The sequence below is a fragment of the Podarcis liolepis genome, assembly GCF_965112155.1.
Source record: "Podarcis liolepis genome assembly, chromosome: 17".
In the NCBI taxonomy this organism is placed as follows: Eukaryota; Metazoa; Chordata; class Lepidosauria; order Squamata; family Lacertidae; genus Podarcis; species Podarcis liolepis.
The window spans coordinates 25547415-25572355 of NC_139571.1; the positions used below are offsets into that span (position 1 = coordinate 25547415).

The window sequence follows — 24941 nt, forward strand, 5'->3', positions numbered from 1 at the left end:
TATACACTACAGGAAAATGTTGTGGATTACATCATCTAGGTCATTTCTTCAGATAATTTCATAACCGACAGAGACAGAACTTTAAAAGCAAAAAGCAAAGCCTTGGTGGCTGTGAGGAAATTTAATTGTAAAAGCCAAACATATTGCACTTGATACTGGCTAATATGTTGTTTGTCCATTAAGAACTGGCGTATCACTGAGGTTCATAATGCCTCTAGGGTAAAAAAAAAAACCTAAACAAAAAAGCTACTGAGTGCAGTGTATTAGTATTAAGAATCTAAGAAATATTGGTCTACAGCACAAATCAATCAAGTAAGATCAGTATTTTTTTAGTCCTGGTGTTAGCCAGTTTGAAAAACTACTAACAGCAGAATACAGCTCTATGGAGTTATATAGGACTTACTCCCAAGTAAGTGTGTATTGGTTGCTGTTGAATTTTCCATTTTCCTTTTTTTTTTTTTTTTTTTTTTTTTTTTTTGACTGAGGTTTATATCTGGATAACTAGCTACTGACCTGGCTATCTGATATGAACATATTATTGAATATATTCCAGCAACATGGAACCTCTTACATGGGTTTGTTGAAAGGTTTTTACCCTTTTCTTTACTTGGGGGGGGGGTGAGGAGGAAGGCTCCCAGAGCGGCTTACAAATATCTGTAATAAGACAATTCCTGCGCTCAGGCTTACCATTTAAAAAGACGCAACACAAAAGGAAAAGGGATTGGGATGGAAGAGGTTGGAAAGGTAACTCAGGCACCGGCTTCTTGTAACAACTAGCCTCCCAGTATTGGGAGAACTGACCTTCCAATAAAAGCAACGGCCAGAATATCTTACGGCCCTACCTGGTTGGTTGGTTTTTTTAGCAAGAGGCATACGGAAGGCATCCACCTGTCAGGTCATGATTACAAAGACTCTCATGTTCAAACTCTGCAATGGACAAATGATTTGGAATGCTTTGTATACAGTAATTATTATGGATCTCTTCCCTCTCTATCCCTTCTGTTATCCCCTGCTCAATTTTGTTTTATGTTGTAAACAAAATAGAAAAAACACACAATCAAGTTACAGGAAGATTTTTCTTAAAAAACAGACAACAACGCTACTTCCAGCCCTCCCAGCATATACCTGCTCCTTTGCAGGGATTCGTCTTAGGAAAGCAAGAACTGAAGGTAAGAACTTGAAATAAAAACACAATAAAGGCTGGTGTATAATGCATGTATACATTTATTAGTATATATTGTAAGATGTTAAATATTTACAACAGTACAACAAATTGCTAGTGGAATATAGATATATAACTCTCTTAAAAGAAGCTTTTGGTCATGCTTTTGTTAGGACAGAATACACAGTTAACACAATCAAATGGGCATCCTGTAAAGGAACCCTTACCGAATAAATGCATTTTCCAGGTAAAGAATGTTTCTCCAGGGGAGAAGAAATAGGGCCTAGCCTTCAGTGTGTGCCTTAGGAGTTGTATTTTTCTGTCCTGTGTAGGTGAGTAGCTGGCCTAGCTGTCCAGTTATGGTTTTCAGCTCCTGAACAGCACTACGTACCTCCCCTTTTAATTCTCTAAGTTCTGAAATTAAGATTTCCATTTTAGAAAAACCGTGAGACGGGGGTCTAATAAGGAAAGGCCCATCAGGAGATGGCCCCATATTTAAAGGAATTCCAGGGAAAGCAAGTCCAGAAGATGGGGAGATAGCAAAAGATGGCAGAGGTCCAGGAGGAGGATATTCTGCAGAAGATACTTGTTCCTCATCACAAGGAAGTCCGGCAGGGGGAAGGTGAAGAACAGGCGAAGGGGATCCAAGCGCTTCTGTTTTAATGGAAAGCTGGGGTTGTACTAGTTTGCTGTTGCTGAACGCAGGAGAACCATAGGAAAGTGAGCATGATGAAGAAACTGTAAAATTAAAATGTATTTAATTGTACACCCTAATGTACAATTTCAAATAAATCTTTATATCTGTATTCAATGCTCTAGGAACACTCCATAACATCCTATTACTTTCCACGCCTGAGTAAATATGTTGTCTTAGTCTAACGTTAAGAATGAGTTTAACTGCTGTTGAGCCGTGCAAGAGAAACTGCTGCTGTTTTCCCAGGGACAATTTTTATTATTATATTAGAGAGTATGGGGGCTTCTTCTTAACCCATGCCAGTTTTTTTCATAGAGTCCTTTCATGGCAAATGTTCTTGCATCCTGTGGCATTTTAAATTATCCCCCTTTCTAAGCAAGATTCTCTTCCCATCAAAGGGATTTTTAAATATTTTTTTTAGAAAGAAAGAGGGGAGGGAATGCATTCATTTCCCACAATAAGCAATATCAACTATCATTTCATTACTTCATAAAACTGGGTAAGGATGGAAAGGAAATGCCGTACTGCATACCAATTTCAACCATGGAATGACTATTCATTTTCATATCGCCTCCTAGCTTTGAATAGTACTTTCAAGAAACGCCATTTTGTGTGTGTACAGACAGGGACTTGCCTTTCCATTCTCTGTCTGCAACTCCCTGCACTATATCAGTGTCCAACCCAAAAGGTGTCTTTTGGTTTCGGAATGCCTTGGCAGTTCATTGCAACTGGAAATCAGGGTTGTCTGTCTAGGACAGGGTTGTCTGTCTAGCCCACCATCCCTGAGCAAACATGGTACAGATTTGTCACTCATGGGACAAATTACTTAGCAAAGGCAGCCAGACCCTAGGGGGTTTATAGAACAACTTGTGTCACTTGACAAGAGTTAGGTTAGAAGTTGCAGAATTAGCAAATAGCCATCGGTGGCGCCTGAGCAGAGGAGAGAACATCTCCCTCTTTTCTGGCAAACCATTATGGTGATTCGGGAGTGATGTGCTTGGTTCTGGTTGCCAGGATTTCTAATCTGAAATTCCAGGCACCTTCAGGTACCCCACTACTCCCCAAGCAGCTTCTGGGATCCTGGCCAAAATGTGTGTCATGCTTTGACAGATTGCTTTAAGTGCCCTTTCATCTCCAAGAGATTCAGCTTGGCTCAAGCCAGGCAAGGCACCTCACGGGCAGAAACAGCACTGGATCAGAGTCTATTACTGTGAAATTATTGTGCTTTTGAACTTTTATTTTGTGTCAGTGCTTTGCACATTCCCTTCCAATTAAATGAACTGCAAAGTCCCCTTGCTAATTTTTGAGCACTTCGTGAAGAATGCATGCGCACTGTGCTCTTGCGCTCCTGACATGTACTTACATTTACTATTTCAAATTAATCTGCAAAGAAGTTAAATGAATAAATAGGGGGGTTATGTTAAAGTAATTAACATATCGGATGCCATCTTTATATGTGTGTGTGAGAGAGTGTAAAAGAAGTAGCGTGGCTCAAGAGATAAAATAACATATTAACCACTGACTTTAACTTAATAATCGTTAATAAACGATGAAACATAAACTCCATGAAATATATATTTTTAACCCACAAAATTCTCTTTTCTCATACTGTGATAAAATTGTCATCATTATTTATTTTTTTGAAAAGAAGAATTACTTACCAGTAACTGTGGTTCTGCATATTCATACTTGTGGAGCAAAGATCTCAGGTGCTGCTGAGCTTCAGGAACCTTCTAGAAAAGCTGTGCCTGCCATTAGTGCATGACCGTACTCTTATGGCAACTGGATGTTGGGAACTGAGGTTACAAATAATCTCATCTTCTGCCACTAGCCTCAGAATCTTATGAAAGCAGCAATTTGGCCAATAGTGTTTCTTCTTTTTCCTTTGTGACGTGACCCGAGTCCTCTTATATGGAGACCCTGGGGATGAACTGTACCAGGTCCCTTGGTACTTACCAACTCAGAACATCAAAACCATAGTTCTCGGTGCTGAAGTTGCCACAAAACCAGACCTCAAATGTGCCAATTCATGGTAAGAAACACATCTGCCCCTGAATTTCAGGAGACCGGAAAAGTATTTCCTGATAACGCAACGTAACAATGTCTTGGGTGGAGAATGGACAACAGGTGAGTGTGATGGAATTCTGAGTGAAGCGAACCCCAGATATAGAACGTCAGAGTTGACTTTGACAGATAAAAGGGGTGTAAAAAAGAGTGGAGCTGAGCAGAGAGTGAAGGGGGTGCAATGAGGGAGAGAATGAGTGTGTTGTGTTCTGGTAGGATTCTCAAACCACATGTCTTGTGTGAATGTATACAATAAAAAATCCTATTGCTCTCTAGAATTGAGTAGGTAATGACAGGTATTTTGACGACCACTACTAGAAGTCTGGGCTTAGTGGATTGAGTGAACTAGTTAACTCCAAGGACCAGGGCCTCGGAGAGGAACCTAGAATTTGTCAAAGGTTTCCTCTGAAAGATTGATCATGCTGCCTATCCCAAACCAACCTTATTCTAAGTTGGAAACACATTTGTATTTGCACATTCAGGATATGCGAAGCCTGGCAGCTTAGTTTACAATGGAAGACCGTGCTTATCACTGAAGCACATCAACGGAAGTTGTAAGTATTTAAGTGTTTGAGAGGCAAAGTGACATGACAAACATCTCTTAAAACTAAAGAGACAGGATAGGAATCAATTCAGTAACCATTTAGGACACATAGCAAGGAATCAGCTAAGAACACTCCAAACACATCCATGCAGCACTATAATTACTATAAACTAATATGAATTATCAGTCAAAGTTTAGACTGCAAAAAGTAGAACAGTGCAGTCCCTATAATAAATCTGCATGGGAAAATTATTCCTGATACACCATAGTTCATGATAAAGGAGCTGCAAGAGGGTGGACAATTTTTGAAAATTGCCTCTGCAGACATAGGCACTTGACCCATTTTCTTTCCCATTTTAGCCTATGTCTTTTGTGTAATTCATGTGGCAACAGCCACCAGCGATGTCTTTCCTATCAACGTCTATTACAGGAGCAGGACTAAAGCAATGGAACTAACATCCTAAACAAATAACATAGGTTGCTTTTTTTCAATGCCTCGAGTACCACGAGAAAGGGGGGGGGGGGAGATTTATCGCCCGGATATGCTTTCCTACACCTCAGTTAAAATTGTTGACTATACTTAAAATTGCCAAATAAAGGAAGGGGGGGGGGACACAGGAACTTATGCCACTCCATAACCCTGGCCCCTTAAATGACTGGTTTTTACCATGAATCCGTTTAGACACAATTTTTTCCCCTCTTAACTGCAGGTCACCAAAGCTTAAGCACCACAGAACTCTGCACTCCACAACTAGAATTATGCAGAGACCACCATGCAAAGGAACTTAAAAGATTATCTTTCTTGATACAAGCATTCAAGTTTTAAGAATTGGGTGACTTTTCATGAAATCAGTACCAAAAATCAACGACAACAAAATAGAGCATCTGTTCAGATGGTGTTCCCATCACTCATTGCATTTCCCCTTCCTGTTCCCCTCACGGTGTATAGAATGGGAGCACGGGATTCCATCTTATTCTGGGTATGGAAATCACTCTAACTATCGATAACTAGGGTAAACGAGAATCCTCCTTAAATAGTTGTGAAGGTTCCTAGTACAGACGACCACTTCTGCATGTGGTGAGGGTAACTGAGGGAAATTAAGAATAAATAATTGAGGATCACTTTTGATCTCATTCTTTGGGAGATGAATAAAGAGCAATGTCTGAGCACCCCAACAGATGTTGATAATAATAATAATAATAATAATAATAATAATAATAATAATAATACCAACCAATAGGCGAGTCTTTTTTATTTTAAGCCCAATCCTATATCCCCATGTTTGCAAATATATGTACAAAAAGATACAAATAAAACTTGCATTATTTATAGAATGTTGGGGGGGAGTACATTCCAAATTGATATTTTGCAGTAAGTGGGAAGAATGTAAAAACTGACCCAAATAAAATATTGTTTAAGCATGCTGTAAAAAGATCATTTGGGGGAACAGGGGATACTGCCTGAGGTGCAAAGGGGCCGAGAGACATAAATATTTGGGGAATACTAAAAAGGAACTTTTATGATTGGTACCACAACTGCTCCAAAGAGTGTAACATTCCCTTTAAGTAAAAACCCTGCACAAAAACCATCTTCTTAATGCTATGTTAAAAAGAAACAAGGCAAAAAACCCATGATCAATATAAATCTGAAACAAAGACTATTGCATACCGTATACAATATGTAATTCATTTTTATGTGTAAGCTAGAAATAGTTATTAATTGCAACTGGGAAACTGGATAACATCATGAGGTGATGAGATGAAAGATAAGGATCTTCTGAGAATGGGTAGCTTTCACTGGCTCAGAAGTTATATCCTTTTACCACAAAATACCTAATTCTAGTAACCCATGCACTTTTCTGTATAATATTGCAGGTCTTTCAAAAAGCAAACAAGGGCATGAAATTCTGGCAGAGACAATTGGCCAGAACTAAGGAAGTTTGATTTTTGCTGATCGGATATGCTTCGCTTGCCACCGTTATGTGCTAAGCGAGTTTCAGCTCCTCAACCCCACTTCCATGCACTGATGACAGAGGACATCAGTGATGATGTCAGAGGACATCAGGGAAAGACTTGCCACCAACATAGGCAACGGCTCTCGCTGATGTCGTCTAAGACAAGGCATTGGTGCTCAGCAGTTTGATCTCGCTCCGCCCATGGTGCAGGAAAGCCCTTCTTTGCTGGAAATTACCGTACAAGAAAACAGCTGCCACTGATGTCCTCTAAGGCAAGACAGTGGGGCTGAGGAGGTGAAACTCAATCAGGCCTTATTACTATTGCCACTTAGCTAGGAATATGGCATATTACTTGTATCAACAGAAAGTCAAATGTAAGGAACTGTTTTATTCAAGTACCCCATTTATATTTCAGATACTTCTTACATAAGGGAAGGTGGGAAAGGAACTGGTTGATAGAACCAATTAAAAATCTTCCTTTACAACAGGGGTGGCTAAGCCTCTGCCTGGATCTGTGCCGCTAAGGCAGGCATGTCCTAAGTCTGTTTCGGGGGCCTAATCCGGCCCGTCAATTGATTTAATCTGACCCCCATGGCAGTATATGTCCTGGGATAAAGTCCTAAAAAAAAGCCGGCCCTCAGGCATGTTCACTTCATCAAATCTGGCCCTCTTTGGGGAAAAAAGTTTGATCACCCCATCAAAGGGTGCCACCAAGTCGTCCCAATTTGTCTGCTCTTAAAAGATACTCTAAATGACTGGCCATGCCAGGGCTGGCTGACTATCAAGGCGGTGAGTTATTCCTCCTTACAACTGAACTATTAGAAGCCATGTATTTAGCATTGTGGAACTACCTCCCAACTCAGATTCGACAGGATTCGAAACCTGCGGAACCAGAGATTCTTAGAAGACTGAATTAAATATTTGAATTATTTAAAAAAGCAATTGTAATAAACAGATTACGCTAGTAGGACTGCAAGAAGTTCTGTAAGGAGGATTATGTGAAATACCTCAAGGAAGACTATGAAAAGAACTACTAGTTAATGATAATTAAAAGTAAAAGAGAAATTAGGAAGTATTCAAGTTTCTATTTGGTTTTAATGTGAATTTTATTTGCTGCCTGGTTTATTTTTTTATGCACGCTTTATATGAATGCCTTAAAGAAATAAAAATAATAAATGATAAACAGAAGGTGCACTTTGCTATGTTTGTTATGTGCAAGGACGTGGGCAGCATGATTGCTGGCTAAATGTCTATAACTTTCAGGGTAGCAGTTACTGGGCAGTAGAGGGTAAACTAGTATGTCCATTGGCTTATATGTATAGATAAACAGAAATCATTTAAGAACAAAGCAAAATGAAAATTTCAGGACATTAGGGAGCATAAAATAGGATGCAAATCACCAGGGTTAAGGCTATTAGATCTTTTCTGGACCTGCTTCCGAATCTCTATCAGCAAACCAACATGGGGAAATAAAACAAGTGAAGCCATTTCTTTTTCTTCATACCACAGGCAGCTTCGACTTTCTTAATGTTTTCACATCAACTTGCTATTAAAGGCACAGAAACAAGGCCAGAAAAAAGGCAGAATGTTTATTCATTTTCTTATAAAATATACGGTGAAAGCTTAATAATTTATTCAATTATTTACCGGCGTGGCTAGATTCCGCTAGCCAGAGAGTCAGATGAATAAATTAATATCTATCCTGACCCTCTAATTTGACAGGTTTAGTTTCCAGTGAAAACTGTTGTTTTAGTAAAAGGATTGGTATGCATATTCACAATATCTGGGTGTAAAAATAAAAAAAAAAGAATGATGGTAAGGTTAATGATGACTAATGGACACTACTTTGTAAGTTTGAAAAGTCTAGGAACATACTTCAGCCTAGTAGCAGATTTAGATTTGAATCTCCATTTCAAACTGCAAAGCATGAATGTATTTATGAGGTAAAACAAAATTCCACAAATGAGCCTGAAGCACTATAAAGATATGGATTTACTCACCTTGATCTCTTTCATGCCATGTCCTGCTCCCAGCAGCTGGTGAATTGGGGGAAGGATAAAAGTCCCCTGTTGGGCTTGGTTCCATATTCTCATCTATGGATATAGTTTTGGGTCTCTTACTGTGAATATATAAGAAGAAGCATTAATTTAACTGCCTTCATGTGTATTAAAAGTAACAACAGACAGCTCTTTTGATCCAGATGGCATGTGTCAAGCCCAAAACTATTCCTGGGTTAAACCAAACTCTGAACTCATGTTTCCAGATCCAAAAATCTATTGCTCACATGCTACATTGAAGCTGAGAATATGCGCATATAGATAGATAGATAGATAGATAGATAGATAGATAGATGATAGATAGATAGATAGATAGATAGATAGATAGATAGATAGATAGCAAGGATCTCACTAGATTTACAAGGAGCATCTCCACCTCCATTGTTCAGCCTGGATACTGAGGTCCAACTCCAAGGGCCTTCTGGCAGTTCCCTCACTGCGAAAGGTGAGGTTACAGGGAACCAGGAAGAGGGCCTTTTCGGTGGTGGCACCTGCCCTGTGGAATGCCTTCCCATCAGATGTCAAAGAAATAAACAACTATCTGATTTTAAACGACATCTGAAGGCAGCCCCGTATAGGGAAGTTTTTAATGACTGATGTTTTATCATGCTTTTATTCTGTTGGGAGCTGCCCAGAGTGGCTGGGGAAACCCAGTCAGGTGGGTGGGGTATGAATAAATTATTATTATTATTATTATTATTATTATTATTATTATTATTATTATTATTATTTTCACACTTCTTACATCACCAATATTTGCTGTTCCTGCTGCTGCTATTGTTTGACAAAATGATCGCTTTGAAAGCTTCCACTCTATTTTGTTGACTTTTTTGATAATGTAAAATGTATCACCACACCTACTTAATTTTTCCATTTTAATAGAAAGCATTGGAAATATTTAACTGTTACTTGTCTACACATAATTAAGAAGTGCAATATTGCACCTCATCGTCATTTTATTTACATGCCGCCTTTCCGCCATTAAAACCTATGCTGAAGGAGGCTTATGACATAAAAAGAGTTGCATAATTACAAAAGGTAACTGTAAATAAAGCACATCAATAAGTACACTGCTGAATTGAACAATTTCCACATAAAGCATAAGATATAAAAATAAAAATAAAAAAACAGCAGCAGCAACAACAACAAAAACATCCTAACAATAGCTAGATCTTTTTAAAAAATGATATTCTCACCTGGTTGGTGGAGAGGATAGTGACCTCTGTAAGTTTACACCCGAGTTCATGTCATGGTAGTATGGTTGACTTGGAAGTTCTCCAATTGGGAAGTTGACTCCAGCTCCCTGGGTTATAGGCGCTAAAGAACACAGCATTAAGATAGTCACACCAGTCTTTAAACAGCAATTTAATACTAACAAAAGCACACCCTTAAACAAAGTTCTCTCTATATTTTTGTCTATGAGAAGCAAGAGGAAATTAATTTTCCTAGTTGCATAATTTGAGGAAAAATTAACCCATAACCAGGGAAAAGCTAGACAGTTATGTGATTAACTAGTTCCATGAGTTCTCGTGGTCCATCAACATTTCATGAAAAAAAGTGAAAATTACTGTCACAAGTACAATACTTCTGTTACATAATTTAAAATGTATTTATTCTGGACGCAACAACACAAAAATGGGATTATTTTAAATGCAGCATAAACACACGCTTGTTTCAGTTGGTGAAACAGAATATCTATTGGAAAATAAACTCTTATTTTACATATATTAATATGCTCCATGCATTATTTTCACTTTCATTAATACAAGCATGCATTACATTACTTATTTACAACAAATGTGTGTATTTATTATCTCTTGGTGCCCTTCAATCAAATTCTTGGGGTAGTTTACATACAATTTACTTGCTAATTGGAAGGGCCCAGAACGTTAAACTAATTGTTTCATGTCACAGTATAATAATCCCAAATACACCTGAAATTGGAAGTTTTCACTGTTGCTGCATATTTTTGAATGACTTTAATGCAATTTAGAATACTAAAGGCTGCAATTGTGTGCCCATTTACCTGAAAGTAAGTGCTAGGGAATACAGTGGAATTGACTCCTGAATAAACATGCACAAGTGCTGTACATTAACACATTATTCTATTCAACCAACAACTGCACTTTACCATGCAAGTATATTCAAAAACCATGATGAATAATCTTAGCTCAGGCTATTCTCTAACTATAGGATGCTCACTGGATGTATTATTCTCATGACAGATAAAGAAATGTTCCTAATGTATTTATTAACTATTCGGAACTAAAATTAAGCTTCCTATTTATAACATTTCTTCCTTGCTGGCATAAGAAAGCTTATTCCTTGTTTAACTGATTTCCATGCTTATCAACAAAACTTCCTCGCAATCTTCAGTATAAACTAAACTTGGTATGCAAACCTTTGTAGAAAATAAAAATGTCTGAACAGATCAACCTGATACTTCATTAAAACAAAGCTAATAGTATAGAACTGAAACTATTAATTTAACTGCAATCTCACTCTGCTCTTTCAACCAAAGGCTTGCAGCCCAATCCTATGCAGTTTTATTCAGAAATTAATTTGATGACACTTATTCCTAAGGAAGTGTCCATATGTTTGCAGCCATAATCATATATATTTGGTGGACCTCGTTGAATGGGATTAATTTATTAAATATACTCTGTAAACATGTAACTTATCTACAGGGCAAGTCAGAATGTTAGCAGCTTGCACAAAGTCATTTAGTGAAGTTCATAGGGTTCACTAATCAGATATATAATCAGATCCTACTGTATAAACGCTAAACAATGCATATTAACCCACAAAAACTGCCTGTATTTTTAAAAGCAAAATGTTTGTCAGAATATGCCAATTCAACAATGGAAGGCCAAGGGGGGAGAAGATTTCACTATAACACGTGTCTAGGGTTCCACGGACTTCACATGTTAATGTTTCCTGTGGTTTGGAGTTCAGATTCTTAGCCAGAAACATTGTAACACAAAAAACTATAGGTTAAAAGAAGAGAAACTTACTTCTCGACACCCGCACCAGTTCCGATACATTGAAGACTCCAGATTTTACAAAACTATCCTCAAGATACACTGGAAGGGAAAACATGAAAAGATAATTAGTTACATTGGGATGAAAAATACATTCATAAATTCAAATCCACACTCAAATGCTACAAAACTCAATTGCCAGGATGGGCCAATTACTACCAGACTTTCTACGTTGGTAGATTATTGCAAATAAATAGCATATAATTGCTTTCTTGATCAGTTTTCTATTTGTTTTGGAAAACTGTCCCGTCCCCCCGTCCCCATGGAACTGGGCAACACCAAACTTGCACACAAGCAAATGTTTCAAGTATGTTTCACAGTGGCTAAAATGGCAAACCTTTTACCCAAATAGATTTTTAAAAATTGTTATTATTTTGTTATTATGTTACGTATTTTTGTGTCTTGATGCTGTAAACTGCCCTGTGTTTCTCAGATGATGGGTGGTATATAAATAAATAAATAAATAAATAAATAAATAAATAAATAACAACAACAACAACAACAACAACAACAACAACAACAAACATCAGGAAGAGCTTTCTGACGGTAAGAGCTGTTCGACTGTTGAATGGTCTGTTGTGGGCTCTCCTTCCTTGGAGGTTTTTAAGCAGAGGTCGGATGGCCATCTGCCATGCATGCTTTAGCTGAGATTCCTGCATTGCAGGTGGCCGGACGAGATGCCCCTTAAAATGTGTGTGCATGTTTTACCCAGCTGAGTGGCAACGGAGAGGCACCATCTGTTGTGTGTCAAGACCCCATAGCCACCCCCTCGTTGATACGTAAGACACAAGGACACGGGTATTAGGTTAATGGTTATTGGGCAAATTGAGGCCACAACTTTATTGGTTACAGATTATCAGTATTGGCTTAGACATTGGAATTGACCTGACGATATCTGACTCTTGCCCATCACGCAGGGAGTCCTATAAGGGTCCACCACCAGTAGGGGGAGCCCCATCAATGCAAACCAACTCAAGCTCCCCCTGGATTCCCGACGGGGTTGTGACATGGCCCTAGCCCTGCCCCAGGCTTCAGACATGATCAACACCCCCAGATTCCTTTAACGCAGCCTTTCTCAACCTGTGGATCCCCAGATGTTGTTGAACTACAACTCCCCTCACCCCCAGCTAGCAAGGCCAGAGCTCAGTGATGATGGGAGTTGTAGTCCAACAACATCTGGGGACCCACAGGTTGAGAACCACTGCTTTAACTGAATACCCTTAAGCTTGGAGGGGCAGGCGATGGCCACACCTCCCCTCCCCCATCATAAGATCAACCAATGCCTAACTGCCAAACCTTACAAAATTGTGACGATTGCTATGAGGTAGGCAAAAACCAAATGGCCCACGCCAATTTGCCAAGTGGAAAAATTCCTACCAGACCCCTCAACGGCAACCAACTGAGGTCCATAGCAAGGCCAATATCAAAACCTGAAAATAGGGAGGGCGGGTGGGAGATGGAGGAAGCGAGCCAGAAGGAAGCTCTGTGGCTCGCACCACCATTTAAATGGGGCCCAGCCATGCCCCCCCAGTCAGTGGATTGGCTGGCTGGAACAATGACATGGACGGGGACCTCTGGGAGACATGTGACTCCGCCCCCCGCCCCCGGATGGGAGTTGGTGGCCATGTGGTCCACCGCAAATCTTCCCCACAGAGAAGTGGAGCGAATATCTATTTCCCCTTATTGGCAGCAGAGCACCCAGCCAGGTGAGATTTAGCAGCCCACCAAAAAGCACCTCAACACAGCAAGGAATGTTCATGCAGGAGGAGATACAAGGTCCTTTAATCTCCAGACCCTCCTCCTGGCGCGCAAAACAGAGGTGCAACTCGGCTTGTAAATACGTTAAAATGCATTGCAAATAAAATTGATGAGGCATGTAGCCATTTCAGGATAGGGAAAGCGATTTGAGGGGAGGAGTGTTTAAAGAGCGGACAAGCGCTTCTATTTTTCTTTTCCATTTTCCTTCTTATCTCCTGTACCTGCTGATTTCCCCCCTCCCCCATGGCCATTTTTTTTTTTTATTAAATACAGTGATTTTGCAGTGAGGAGGTTTTGCACGGAACAGCTGTTTAAAACATTTAAGAAACTGCGCCACGGAGTTGCCTTTAGCAACAAGCAGTGAAAATAAACACACTGCATGCTTTCCTTTGGGCTGAGGAAACAAAATGGCTAGATTGTGCTCAAGAAGGGCAGAAGTAAGGTGACAGACAGCACTCGAGGAAACGTCACCACAAACGTAAAGCCCTGCCCAAACAATGCACCTTAGTGTATTCACAGTTGCGTAATGTGCAATTTGACATTAGATTCTCTTCCTTTAGAGGGTTATCTGTGGGTTGGAAAAATCCCAGTCAGCTGGCAGGAAAAGGGGAAGCTGCCCCTTGAATGAGGACATCATATGTACACCATCAGAGAAAGAGAGAGAGCGCTTTTAATCCACTTTAAACTCCCACGTGGAACCCTAAACTAGAAAAAATAGCTGAGCTTAGAGAACAGGAGTATTAAACATTGTTTAGCATCCATTTTCCATGCTTCAGCAGCCCCCACCAGAAAACAAAATTGCATCTGTGGATAAGGGCAAGAAGTTGCTGGAAGATACTTGCCCACATGTTTAATTTCCACAACATGCAATCTGGAGTAAGGTTACCAGATTTTTTTCAATGAATCTGGGGACACTTTTCAACTTCAATAGATTTTGTATGGGGACTAATTTGTAAATCCAGGAACTGTCCCCGGGAAACGGGGACGTCTGGAGAACCAAGTTAGAAGAAGAGGGGATACTCTGCCCACCATTAAATAAATAGCAATTAACTTCAACTTAGCAATGAAAAGGAAATTGAAAACCTTTCTTCTCTTTGAGCAGCGTAAAAAAAAAAAAAGTTTCTCCCTTTTACATAGCTTTTGTATATTCCTTGACCTGGAAAAAGGAAGCAGCCTAAGCACCCCCCCCTTTTCATTACACAGACAAAGCGATACTGAGAGCAAAACCAGCTCTGAAAATGCAGCAGACCAACAGTTTCTATTTAAAATATTAAATGAGTGTTTAAAAGCTTAAATGAGAGTAACCACATAGCTGGCGCCGTGCTGCATTACGCATCATCCCCAAGCACTCTGCTCTGCAAGTTGCATTCCAAAGGTGCTTTTGAGTACAGGAAGGTAAACACAATATGTTCTAGCACCAAGAGGATTTGGTGAGGATATCTAGTTAACAAATCCACTGTGGCTGGGTACTTGACTTCCAGCTGTGTGATAGAAAATCATTCTATATTTGCAATCTGCTGTGATGGAAAATCACTCTATATTTGCAATCTGCTGTGATTTGGTTGTAGAGGAGGCAAAAGGTAAGCAGCAGAAAGTTCTTACCAAACTTTGGGGTGGGGGGGAGCTATTGTTGTTATGTATGCATGCACAATGGCTAGATGTTAACCTCTGTTGAAAAGAACATTTCATTTTTCTATCATATCATCACAGTTTGTTCAAGGGAAAAGAAAGAATTTCCCTCCCACATTGCATGGTGCTTTAACTTCAAAAATGATGTGCTATGCCTGCCTACTCAGAAATAAGTCCTACTGAGTTCAACAGGATCTATCACGGGACTGCAACCTAAGTAATTCCTGCATTAACTCATAATATACATTTAAATAGAACTTCTTGGCATATATTTCTCATCTACTCCCCGTCTGGTGGCCAGATTTCACAGCACTTAAACCTAATATAAGGATCTAGCAGCATCACTGACTAAAGACTCATTTTGCCCAAGAGATAATGTCATGTGGAATAGTATAATTCACTAATTATTATCGCTGCTAACTTTTAAATCTGGTGGAGGAAAAGACTCTTCCTGCAAAAATCTGAACAATGCCATTTGTTATCATCAAAGGAGATGCCTCCGTATTTAAAGACCAAAGAGCTGGAGAGGTTAATTGCTTTCTTCTTTTTTAAGGAGATGTGAAAACCCCTACTTTAATACTACAATTATGAGGCTGGTGTCATTGTGAATACCGGGCAAAGACCCAAGTACTGTGTGCACCCATCTCTTAAAAGACAAGTTTGGAGCAAGTTGTCATAACACAGCCTGTAAAAAAAAGAAGTACCTGAAGGCTATGTGGACTTTCAAAATGCAAGCTAGTGCTTAAAAATGGATTTTCCTCCATTCAAACACACCAAATTACTAGCTGTAAATCTTGAAGGTTTATGATATAAAATATTTCATCCTACCAAGAACTACCTCTTTCAGACCATTTAAATCACAACGGCAACTTGTGTTAAAGGGCTTAAGGTAAAGTAAAGGGACCCCTGACCATTAGGTCCAGTCGTGACCGACTCTGGGGTTGCGGCGTTCATCTCGCTTTATTGGCCAAGGGAGCCAGCGTACAGCTTCCGGGTCATGTGGCCAGCATGACTAAGCCACTTCTGGCCAACCAGAGCAGCGCACGGAAACGCCGTTTATCTTCCCGTCAGAAGTATTTATCTACTTGCACTTTGACATGCTTTTGAACTGCTAGGTTGGCAGGAGCTGGGATCGAGCAACGGGAGCTCACCCCGTTGCGGGGATTCGAACCACCGAACTTCTGATCAGCAAGTCCTAGGCTTTGTGGTTTAACCCACAGCGCCACCCGCGTCCCTGTTAAAGGGCTTAGTTCTACAGATACTTAAAATACCTGGTCTGGTATTTACAAATCTTCATTCAGTGCATTAAGGATCTTTCAGTTTAATTATAAATTTATGAATAAAGCTATACTGGGGTTTTTTTATTTCAAAGACTAGAATTGCCTTCTGGGTTCAATGAACACTATTTACAGCTCATCAGACTATGTCTTGATACTGGACTTATCATGAAGAAAGAAGTAATCAAATTGTGCTCAGATACCACCTAATACAAGTTCAAGACCTGGGTATCCAACTAGTAAAAAGAAAAAAAATAGAAAAAAATCTGGCCAATTGACCAGTCAAATGTAATCAAGGAAAGTTCAATCATTTTCACTTGATCAGAAGAGAATGATGCTTTAATTATCACAGGTTTGGCACATGCTGATTATGAAGGGATTTGCACATCTTGATAGGGCTTTGTAGCCACCACAAAAAAGGCTATGTTTATCAGGTCCCTTTTTCTCCCTCAACTAGCAGGGACTCGTTCCCAACATTGTGTTATGCCTCCAAAACTAAGCACAAGGTAATAATCCCCTGCTCCCTTTCCAACTGCAAGCTTTGGAGCTAGAGAGACTGCTGGAAAATTGATGGAAGATCAAAGGTGCCCTGAGGAACTTCTGGAGCAATTTCTCATCTGGGAACATATGTCATGCTGTATTTCTGAGGTGTTCAGAGCCCGGCAGAAATACAATTGTCCAAGGCTGGGACTTGTAATCCTCTCAACAACAAGGTGAGACAGCACAGCAGGCACTGAGAATGGACTTGGGAACTACAGAACAGAACTTTTTAAAATGGCAAATAATTGGTATAGTAGGGTGCAAGGTTTCTACAAATGTGAATTATTCAGTCACTACTGAATGGCTCTTCTCTTTGGCTTTTATTATAGAACAATAGGGTCAGCCAACAGTTTTACTTACACACACACACACAAAATAAAAAATGAACTCAACTTAGAGATAAAGCCAAGAAACAGCTATTATTAAAAACAAAAATTATAAAGGCGGATGTGCAATGGGCAAATAGCGAATATCCCTAACATCAACTATCAGCATCCTTTGAGCAATCCTTTCTATCAAGTTCAAACAAGGACATGCAGCAAGTACTCTTAGAAAGTACTTTCCATTAGGAGCTCCGTGCATCATGAGATTTATCAGCATCATAGCAGATGTAACTTAAACATGATGTACATAACGTACTCCCTGTGAGATTGTATCACTTCAGAATCCAGGTGGGAATCACATCTCTGAAGCTTCATATCTCTGGAATAGCACCAAAAGCTTGCGGCAAAAGGAATATTCAAACGTCATATAGAGGTGTTTTTCTTTTAGCCTTGTGTTAGCTTGCCATATGTACAGGTTTTGAATGCGGGTGGGAATCGGAGAGGACTTAAAATTGTGTTTCTGCTTATCTGAATTAATTCCGAGGAAGTTTTTTTTTTGAGGTGGCCTTAATAGCCAAGGTGAAGTATCGTTAGTCATTATACCATCTATGCATTGTAAATGTATTTCACAAAGAATAAATGGTATTGGGGGAAGGAGGTGACAGTTGGCAACTGGTTGGTTATTCTGTTTGTTGACTCTCTGAGAACATGGGAGTGTAGAAACTTCAAGCAAACACTGGCTGGAGGAGTTGCCAACCTGACAAGTAAGGATTTACCTTCAAGTCTTGTCACAAGACTTGCCTTCAAGTCTTTATCACAAATACCTAACAAGCACACCAACACTTATTTTTGTTTGCTCTATTTATTTTTGAAAAGATAGAACTTCCAGCAACCTTACATCTCAAAGGCAGGGAAAGTGAAACCTCTTCCATTTGCCAATTGGTAAGGCCAACTGTGTTGCAGACAACATCTGCTGGCTACTTCAGATTTTATTATTACTGTTTTTGTGAAAAATAAATCCAGAAATTTAAACATGGAAGAATAAACACATTTCACTTTAGTTTTAGTAACTTCCTGCATGTCTCTTGCACATGGCACACTGCAAATCCAAACAAACAAATCATTATATTTTAAGCGAGGGGAAGAACACTGTGATCTCTGCCAACATCCCTTCCCATTCAGAAAGAACACTACCCTGCTTTATATTCTGAAGAAATCTCAAAGTGGTTTACAACACATTAAATCATCAGTGTGGTGTAGTGTTTAGACTAGGACTTGGGAGATCAGGGTTCAAATCCCCACTCAGTCCTGAAGCTCACTGGGTGACCCTGGGCCAGTCACAACCTCTTAACCTACCTCACAGAGTCATTGTAGGGATTGACTGAGGAGGGGGGGTGAACCATGTACTCCTTGGAGGAAAAGGTGGGGCACAAATAAGCCCTTCTGCTTACCTGTTTCGGAAAGCTGGAGGGAGCCAGCCAGATGGAGATGTCTTTAACCAGCCTGGCACCCAGAGATCTCCACCTGGCTGCAATTGGACCTGTGCCAGTCTAAAAATGTGCCTGGCACCTGGGGAATTCCTAACGCTGATAAACAGATCTGGGAGGGTCGAGAAGGAAGTTAGTACAAGAATCTGGGGCATATTTAATGGTTTGGGATACTTGAGGTGGTGGCAATGTTAACTAGGAAAGCTTTTTGGGTGTCTATGTGTTTTGATGAGAACTTGTTGAAGCTGCTAAGGCAAGGAAATGGGCAAAAACCTTTGCTTGGCCACTGGGCCTGTAATACTGTATGTGGATGCTGCAGCTGTACCACTGCATAGTTGTGATGTTGCACAACTCTAGTGCTCCTTATACCCCCTTGCTATAGCCTCCCCGACTTGCACAGGCAATGAAATGATGTCATGTGATTCCAGCTGTGCTACAATAAGTTGGTGAAACTGGGTTCCCCAACTAATACATGTGTTATGTATAATCAATTCGCATGTAGGATCTTGTAAAATGTAGCACCTGCCTATCAACGGTAACTGAATAACAACAAATTCCTCATATGTTGCAATCATTCCAGGAAGGAACAGCTCAGTTTATAATTGAATATGGAACTGTGCCATCAGAGTTCTTGCCCTGCAGCAACACACACACACACACACACACACACACACACACACACACACACGCAAACACAGAACCTTCTCTCAAATGGAGATTTACCAACTGCAGCCAATATGTTTAAAAACAGGTCAATAGAAACTGGGAGCTTCTTGGTCCAAAAGCCATGCAACTTCCAGTCAACGGGTTTCTCTGCCTAGTGAAAGTGTTGGTCCATCTGTTAGTCAGGTGTCATGGGCAACAGCACCAAAGTCCATTTAATTAATTTATGAAAGCTTTAGGGATACCAGTGGTTTGTGTGTGATGGCTGATATGGATTTCCAGCTTCTTCATGGTGCTACAAAGATTATGAGATTGGCGACTGACATGTGTGACATTTCATTTTCATGAAACATTGGTTTGTCTTCCCAGTACTGGCTGAACCTTAAGAGTGAGCTAAGTAGCCCATTAAAATTTGTGGGACTGTTAAGATTTCAAGCTTCTCCCTACAACGAGAAAATCTGCTTTTAGACACTAAACACGGGCACAAAGAAAAACCTGAAACCACAGAAAATGGTATGCTGAGTGCTGCAAGAAAGAAAGTATTGTGTAGGATGGGGAATAGCTTATGCAGGAACAGATTCTCTGCCTAGTACTATAGGATTTGTGTAGGTTTTGTGCTACTGAAGTTAGTAAATTTTTGAAGTTCATTAACAAACTAACTAGTGCAGGATCTCTAAACTTGTGTTCAATTTCCCCACACGAGAGACATGAGTTTAACACCTAATTCTGCAGAACTAGAAGATCGGTTACTTCTTAGAAATGCAAAAAAGAACAACCATTGAATAAGCAAGTAGTGATGTAGAAAAAACACATTTGAACATGCCACTGGAATTTTACAGATCGATCTGCCCAAGTAAACAGAGGAATTAACCACAGTTCATTTGTAATCTTGTAATTGTAAGTTTAAAAAAACCAACTCCATATAATAACTAAATAACTGAATAACTTAAACAGCAAGAATCATGAAAGGAAATTGTAAAAGTTTATTGTGGGGGGGGGGAGGGGACAACAAGGGTTGCTTGTAAAATAACAAAATGCCAGTGCCTTTTGCCAGCAACTGACACCATAATTCAACGGCACTATAAGTATGAGACACTTCTCTTAATTCAAGACTAACAGACTTGGAAGGAGCACCACTGCTCCAAGAATCCATACCAGAGGGAGCATGCAAGGGCAACACTGCAAGAAAATCTATACAAATAGATTCTGGTCCATTTGTTATTTACAAAAACATTGTGCCCAAGTGTTTTCAGTATTATATCATTCAACACGCTGAAGCTGCTTAAGCAGAAGAGAGGCAAGGGACTCTTAGGCCATAACTTTTCTACCCTTCTTGCCATACAGGTTAGTTCCCTGTCCACAAGAGGGTAAGTTATAGTGCAGTAAAATAATATAGCTATCCATGCTCAAAACACATGCAACTCAACGAAAAACTACTAATTATATTTTCAGAAGAGCTATAAAGATAAAGACCACCTATTACGACTAAAAGATTAATTCTGGAGCCATGTTAATGCTCGTCCCGCCCTAAACAGCTCACAGAAAACCATTACATAACGTGTATAGCCAGGCCCAAGGGTACGTAGCTCTTCCAAGGCTGCTGACCACATCTGAGTATTCTGATAGATCCCTGGGATTCCCAGCCAGAAGAGGCATTCTACTTCCAAGGCAAACACAAGCTATTTCAAGGAAGTGAATGTTTTTTCTTCCCCTCTGCTTAGTTTCAGCAAATGATTTGACATGCTGGACACCATGGGGTGAATTTATTGGGGTCCATCTTGTAGTCACAATTAAGAGTTTGAGAGTGGGCCAGACCCTCCAAGCATCCACAAGGGCCAACATCGATGTCGAAATCCGGCATTGCCTGAGCTCTGCGAGTGCAGCTTTCTCCTGTTTGAAGTGCGGAGTGTTTGAGGACCAGGACATTCACAAGGAAAGCAAAATGCTTGTTTAAAAAGCTATTGTACTACCAACCCTTACTGTGTGCTTGTGAAATACGGACTACCTATAAACACCATCTCCAACTCCTCAAAAGATTCTATCAATTGTATCTCCCCAAAAAATTACATATCACTTGGGGAAGACAGGAGAACTAATGTCAGTGTACTGGAAGAAGCAAAGATCACCAGTGTCGAAGCAATGATTCTTCAATATAAACTTTGTTAGACTGGTCATATGGTTCGGATACCTCATTATCGTCTTCCAAAGCAACTACTCTATTCCAAACTTAATGGAAAGCACAATGCCGGTGGACAACAAAAGAGGTTTAAAGATGCTCTCAGGGCAAATCATAAAAAATGCAGTATAAGCACTGATAATTAGGAAACAGTGGCCTGAGAGAGCTCTAATTGGAGAATAAAGGTAAAGGAACCCTTGGCCATTAAGTCCAGTCGCGGACAACTCTGAGGTTGTGGCGCTGATCTCGCTTTACTGACCGAGGGAGCCAGCATTTGTCTGCAGACAGCTTCCGCGTCATGTGGCCAGCATGACTAAGCTGCTTCTGGCGAACCACAGCAGCGCACGGAAACGCCATTTATCTTCCTGCGGTACCTATTTATCTACTTGCACTTTGACATGCTTTCGAACTGCTAGGTTGGCAGGAGCTGGGACCGAGCAATGGGAGCTCACCCCGTCGCAGGGATTTGAACCACCGACCTTCTGATCAGGAAGCCCAAGGCTCAGTGGTTTAGACCACAGCACCACCCGCCTCCACCAAAATCATCATGAAGAAGCACGAATTCAGAACGAAAGGAAGAAAGGAGTTAAGAGGAAGACATGTTTGGCAAATCCACACCGTGATCAACTCCTGCCTGGAAACCTATGCCCCACTGTGGAAGGACGTACGGATCCAGAATTCGCTTCCATGGTCACTTATGGATTCACTGTTAAAACTGTGTTCATGGAAGACAATCTTACTCGGCTAAGAGTGATCCCCGAAGAAGAAGCACACTATTTAACACTAAGGATTATCAGGTTTCCCTGTTTAACCAGAATTAACTAGCACTTGAAGCTGGTTAGCAAGCTTCCCTTTTTTAAGAAAGACTTCCAAAATGTGTTTGAAATCTAATTCAGCTTCAGCTTTCTGTAAGTCTTAAAGAAAAACAGGGGAATAGCTTTCAACTACATTTCCAGAACCTGGTGTTATATTCTCACTTTGTTACATGACCAATGCTACTCTAGAACACTAATATCATCCAATATGTTAATTCAGTCAGAGAATAGCTTTAAATGGAATAGATAGAAGCAAGGCGGTTTCATAGGACCAGTCTGGATAGATGGCCTTGGTGAAGAGTTGACATTTTCTCCCCCCAAACAATTTTTGATCTGGGCTTCCACTAAAATGAGGCTGCATTTTAAGTTGTATTTTAATCAATTGTTTTTATACCTGGTGTTAGCCGCTCTGAGCCCGGGCGCGGCCGGGGAGGGCAGGGTATAAATAAAATTTATTTATTTATTTATTTATTTATTTATTTATTATTATTATTATTGTTGTTGTTGTTGTTGTTGTTGTTGTTATTATTATTTTCCCAGCATGGAAACATGGTTGCTCAGAACCTTGAAATTACAAGAAAGAAAGAAAGAAAGAAAGAAAGAAAGAAAGAAAGAAAGAAAGAGAGAGAGAGAGAGAGAGAGAGAGAGGCGCGGGGGGGCAGGAGTGCTTCTAAGGAGAAGGATTTTGCAGCAAGTATTGTTCCTAAGCAGCACTGATTGTTCCTAACCCCACCCCACCCCCGCCCATGCTATATGGCACCTCTTTCCTTGATGGGAAATTGGCCTTCTGCTTGTCCTTGGTGCTGATTTCCAGGATAAAGAAAAGTAGTTTAGAGTTCTTTTGTTCTTTTTTCTTTATTGACTGCAAGCCAAGAAAGGTTATTCTCATGGTGTCTTTGAAAAGGTACAGAACCTCTGTATTTATTTATTTATTTTAAAGACGACGATAACAACCACATGTTCAGCATTTACGTAGCATCTCAAAATCGCCATTTTCAGACATTACTGAGCATCAGTCACCAAGGTCCAGACTTAAAACATTGCAGTGGTTTTCAACCAGGGTGCCTTGAATGACGGTCAGGGGTGCCGCGGGCAACACTGGCCTCCATCCCTCTTTCCTCTGATGCCCTCTCATGTCTTCTGCCTCCCAAAGGCTTGCTGAGCTGGTCTTTGCAGCAGCCCTGGCTACAAGCTCCCCAGGGGAATGGTGCCTCTGGGGCTGGCCAGGGGGTGCTTGCCTAAGCCCCTGTGGGGCAGTGAGAGGAGGCACCTCTCTTTGGGGCAGGGGCTGGGGGGAGGCTAGAGACCAGGGGCAGAAGCTGTGGCTACCCAGAGCACTCTTAAGGAGAGGGGAGAAGTTAGGAGGCTGAGGGAACCCCCCACAAGGGAAGGTGTTTGAGAAGCTGCCAGCTCTGCAAGCGAGGGGGGGACATAACTGGGCTCCTGAGCCTCACAAGGGTGCCACAGAAAGAATGTAGTTGATATGGGGGGGGCCATGGACTCCAAAGGTTGGAAACCTCTGTCTTAGATGTATTGCATTTAGGGCTTGGCGATATATGGATATGCCACCCAAAACCGGTTTGAAATCCATATTGTGATATCGGCTTAATAATTTTTGACCTGGCAATATTTATTTTACTTATTTATTTATATACCAAACTATACCCAGAGGTCTCAGAGCAGTTTACAGAAAATATGACAATACGTATATAAAATCAAAATAAGAGCAATAACTCAATAGCAACCTCCCCAAAGGAGTCACATTTTAAAAGGATGCCAATCCGGTCAACCAAAGGCCTGGTTAAAAAGAAATGTTTTTGCCTGGTGCCTAAAGGTGTATAATGAAAGCACCAGGTGAACTTCCCTGGGGAGAGCATTCCGCAGATGGGGAGCCAATGCAAAGAAGGCCCCGTTCTCGTGTTGCCACCCTCCAGACCTCTCAAGAGGAGGCACACGAAGGAGAAGGGCCTCAGAAGATTTGATATTGTGATTTGTGTGTGCTCTATGCAAAAATCACGATGCAGGAAAAACCATGAAGCTCCATCCTTATTTTAGACATTGCGATATTTCAGTATATTGCAATGTTTAGCTGGTGATATCTCACAATGTTGAAAGCCAGATATCGCCCAGCCCTAATCGCCTAATACTGAAGAAGTATTAGTGCTAAAGACAAGGACCACCTAAGTAACAGTTCCTATTGTGTGCAACTTCAACAAATGATTAAAAAGGAGGGGGGTGGACTTGCAAATAAACTTTTGAGGAATAAACGTCATTCAATTCAATAACAACAGATGAAAAGCAGTGGGGAGTACTCTACCATAAAAGTATTACAATCACACCCACTGTCTGCTGTACTTTCTCAGTGCTATATTGGTATTACCAATACAACACTGGGTAATTTCGGGAATACATTACAAGAGAATTTTAGCAGCTGTACCTAATGTTCTTTTGTTTGGCAAAGTCAGCTGCCCTCCCCTCCCTAATTTAAGAAGGCAAATTACCAGACATCCTAAAGAATGCAGAAGTCTAGCCAAACATAGAGAAACCAACTTTCAGTGCCAGCAGCCTTGCCAACAACTACACAGTTTCCAGGCTCTCTTCCCCCCCCTCCCCCTTGGCAAAGCCCTTGAGAAGGTGATGGCATCCAAAACTCAAGCAAAATTATTCTGCCAACATACTGGCTCCTTCATAATCAGGATGCAGATCAAAGCATGGCACAGAAGTGGTCCTGCTGGGAGACAAGGTTGCTTGCCTAC

General features: G+C 40.5%; 1 protein-coding gene across 21 annotated transcripts in view; it reads right to left on the reverse strand.

The window, feature by feature from the left end:
- NFIB (nuclear factor I B) overlaps positions 1–24941 on the reverse strand; it is a 299659-nt gene that overhangs the window by 62295 nt on the left and 212423 nt on the right. For 20 of the 21 annotated variants that reach the window (XR_014520632.1, XM_083482267.1, XM_083482278.1 and 17 more), the window contains exons 4-6: positions 11491–11559; positions 9673–9793; positions 8420–8538 (exon numbers count right to left, since the gene is read on the reverse strand). Coding sequence is in view for 20 of the 21 variants with exons in the window: in XM_083482267.1 (XP_083338393.1) it covers positions 8420–8538; positions 9673–9793; positions 11491–11559 (309 nt within the window). In the remaining variant the exon portion in view is untranslated. Of the gene's footprint in view, positions 1–1237; positions 1901–8419; positions 8539–9672; positions 9794–11490; positions 11560–24941 lie in introns of those variants that run through there. The other variant, XM_083482269.1, reaches the window with a different exon arrangement.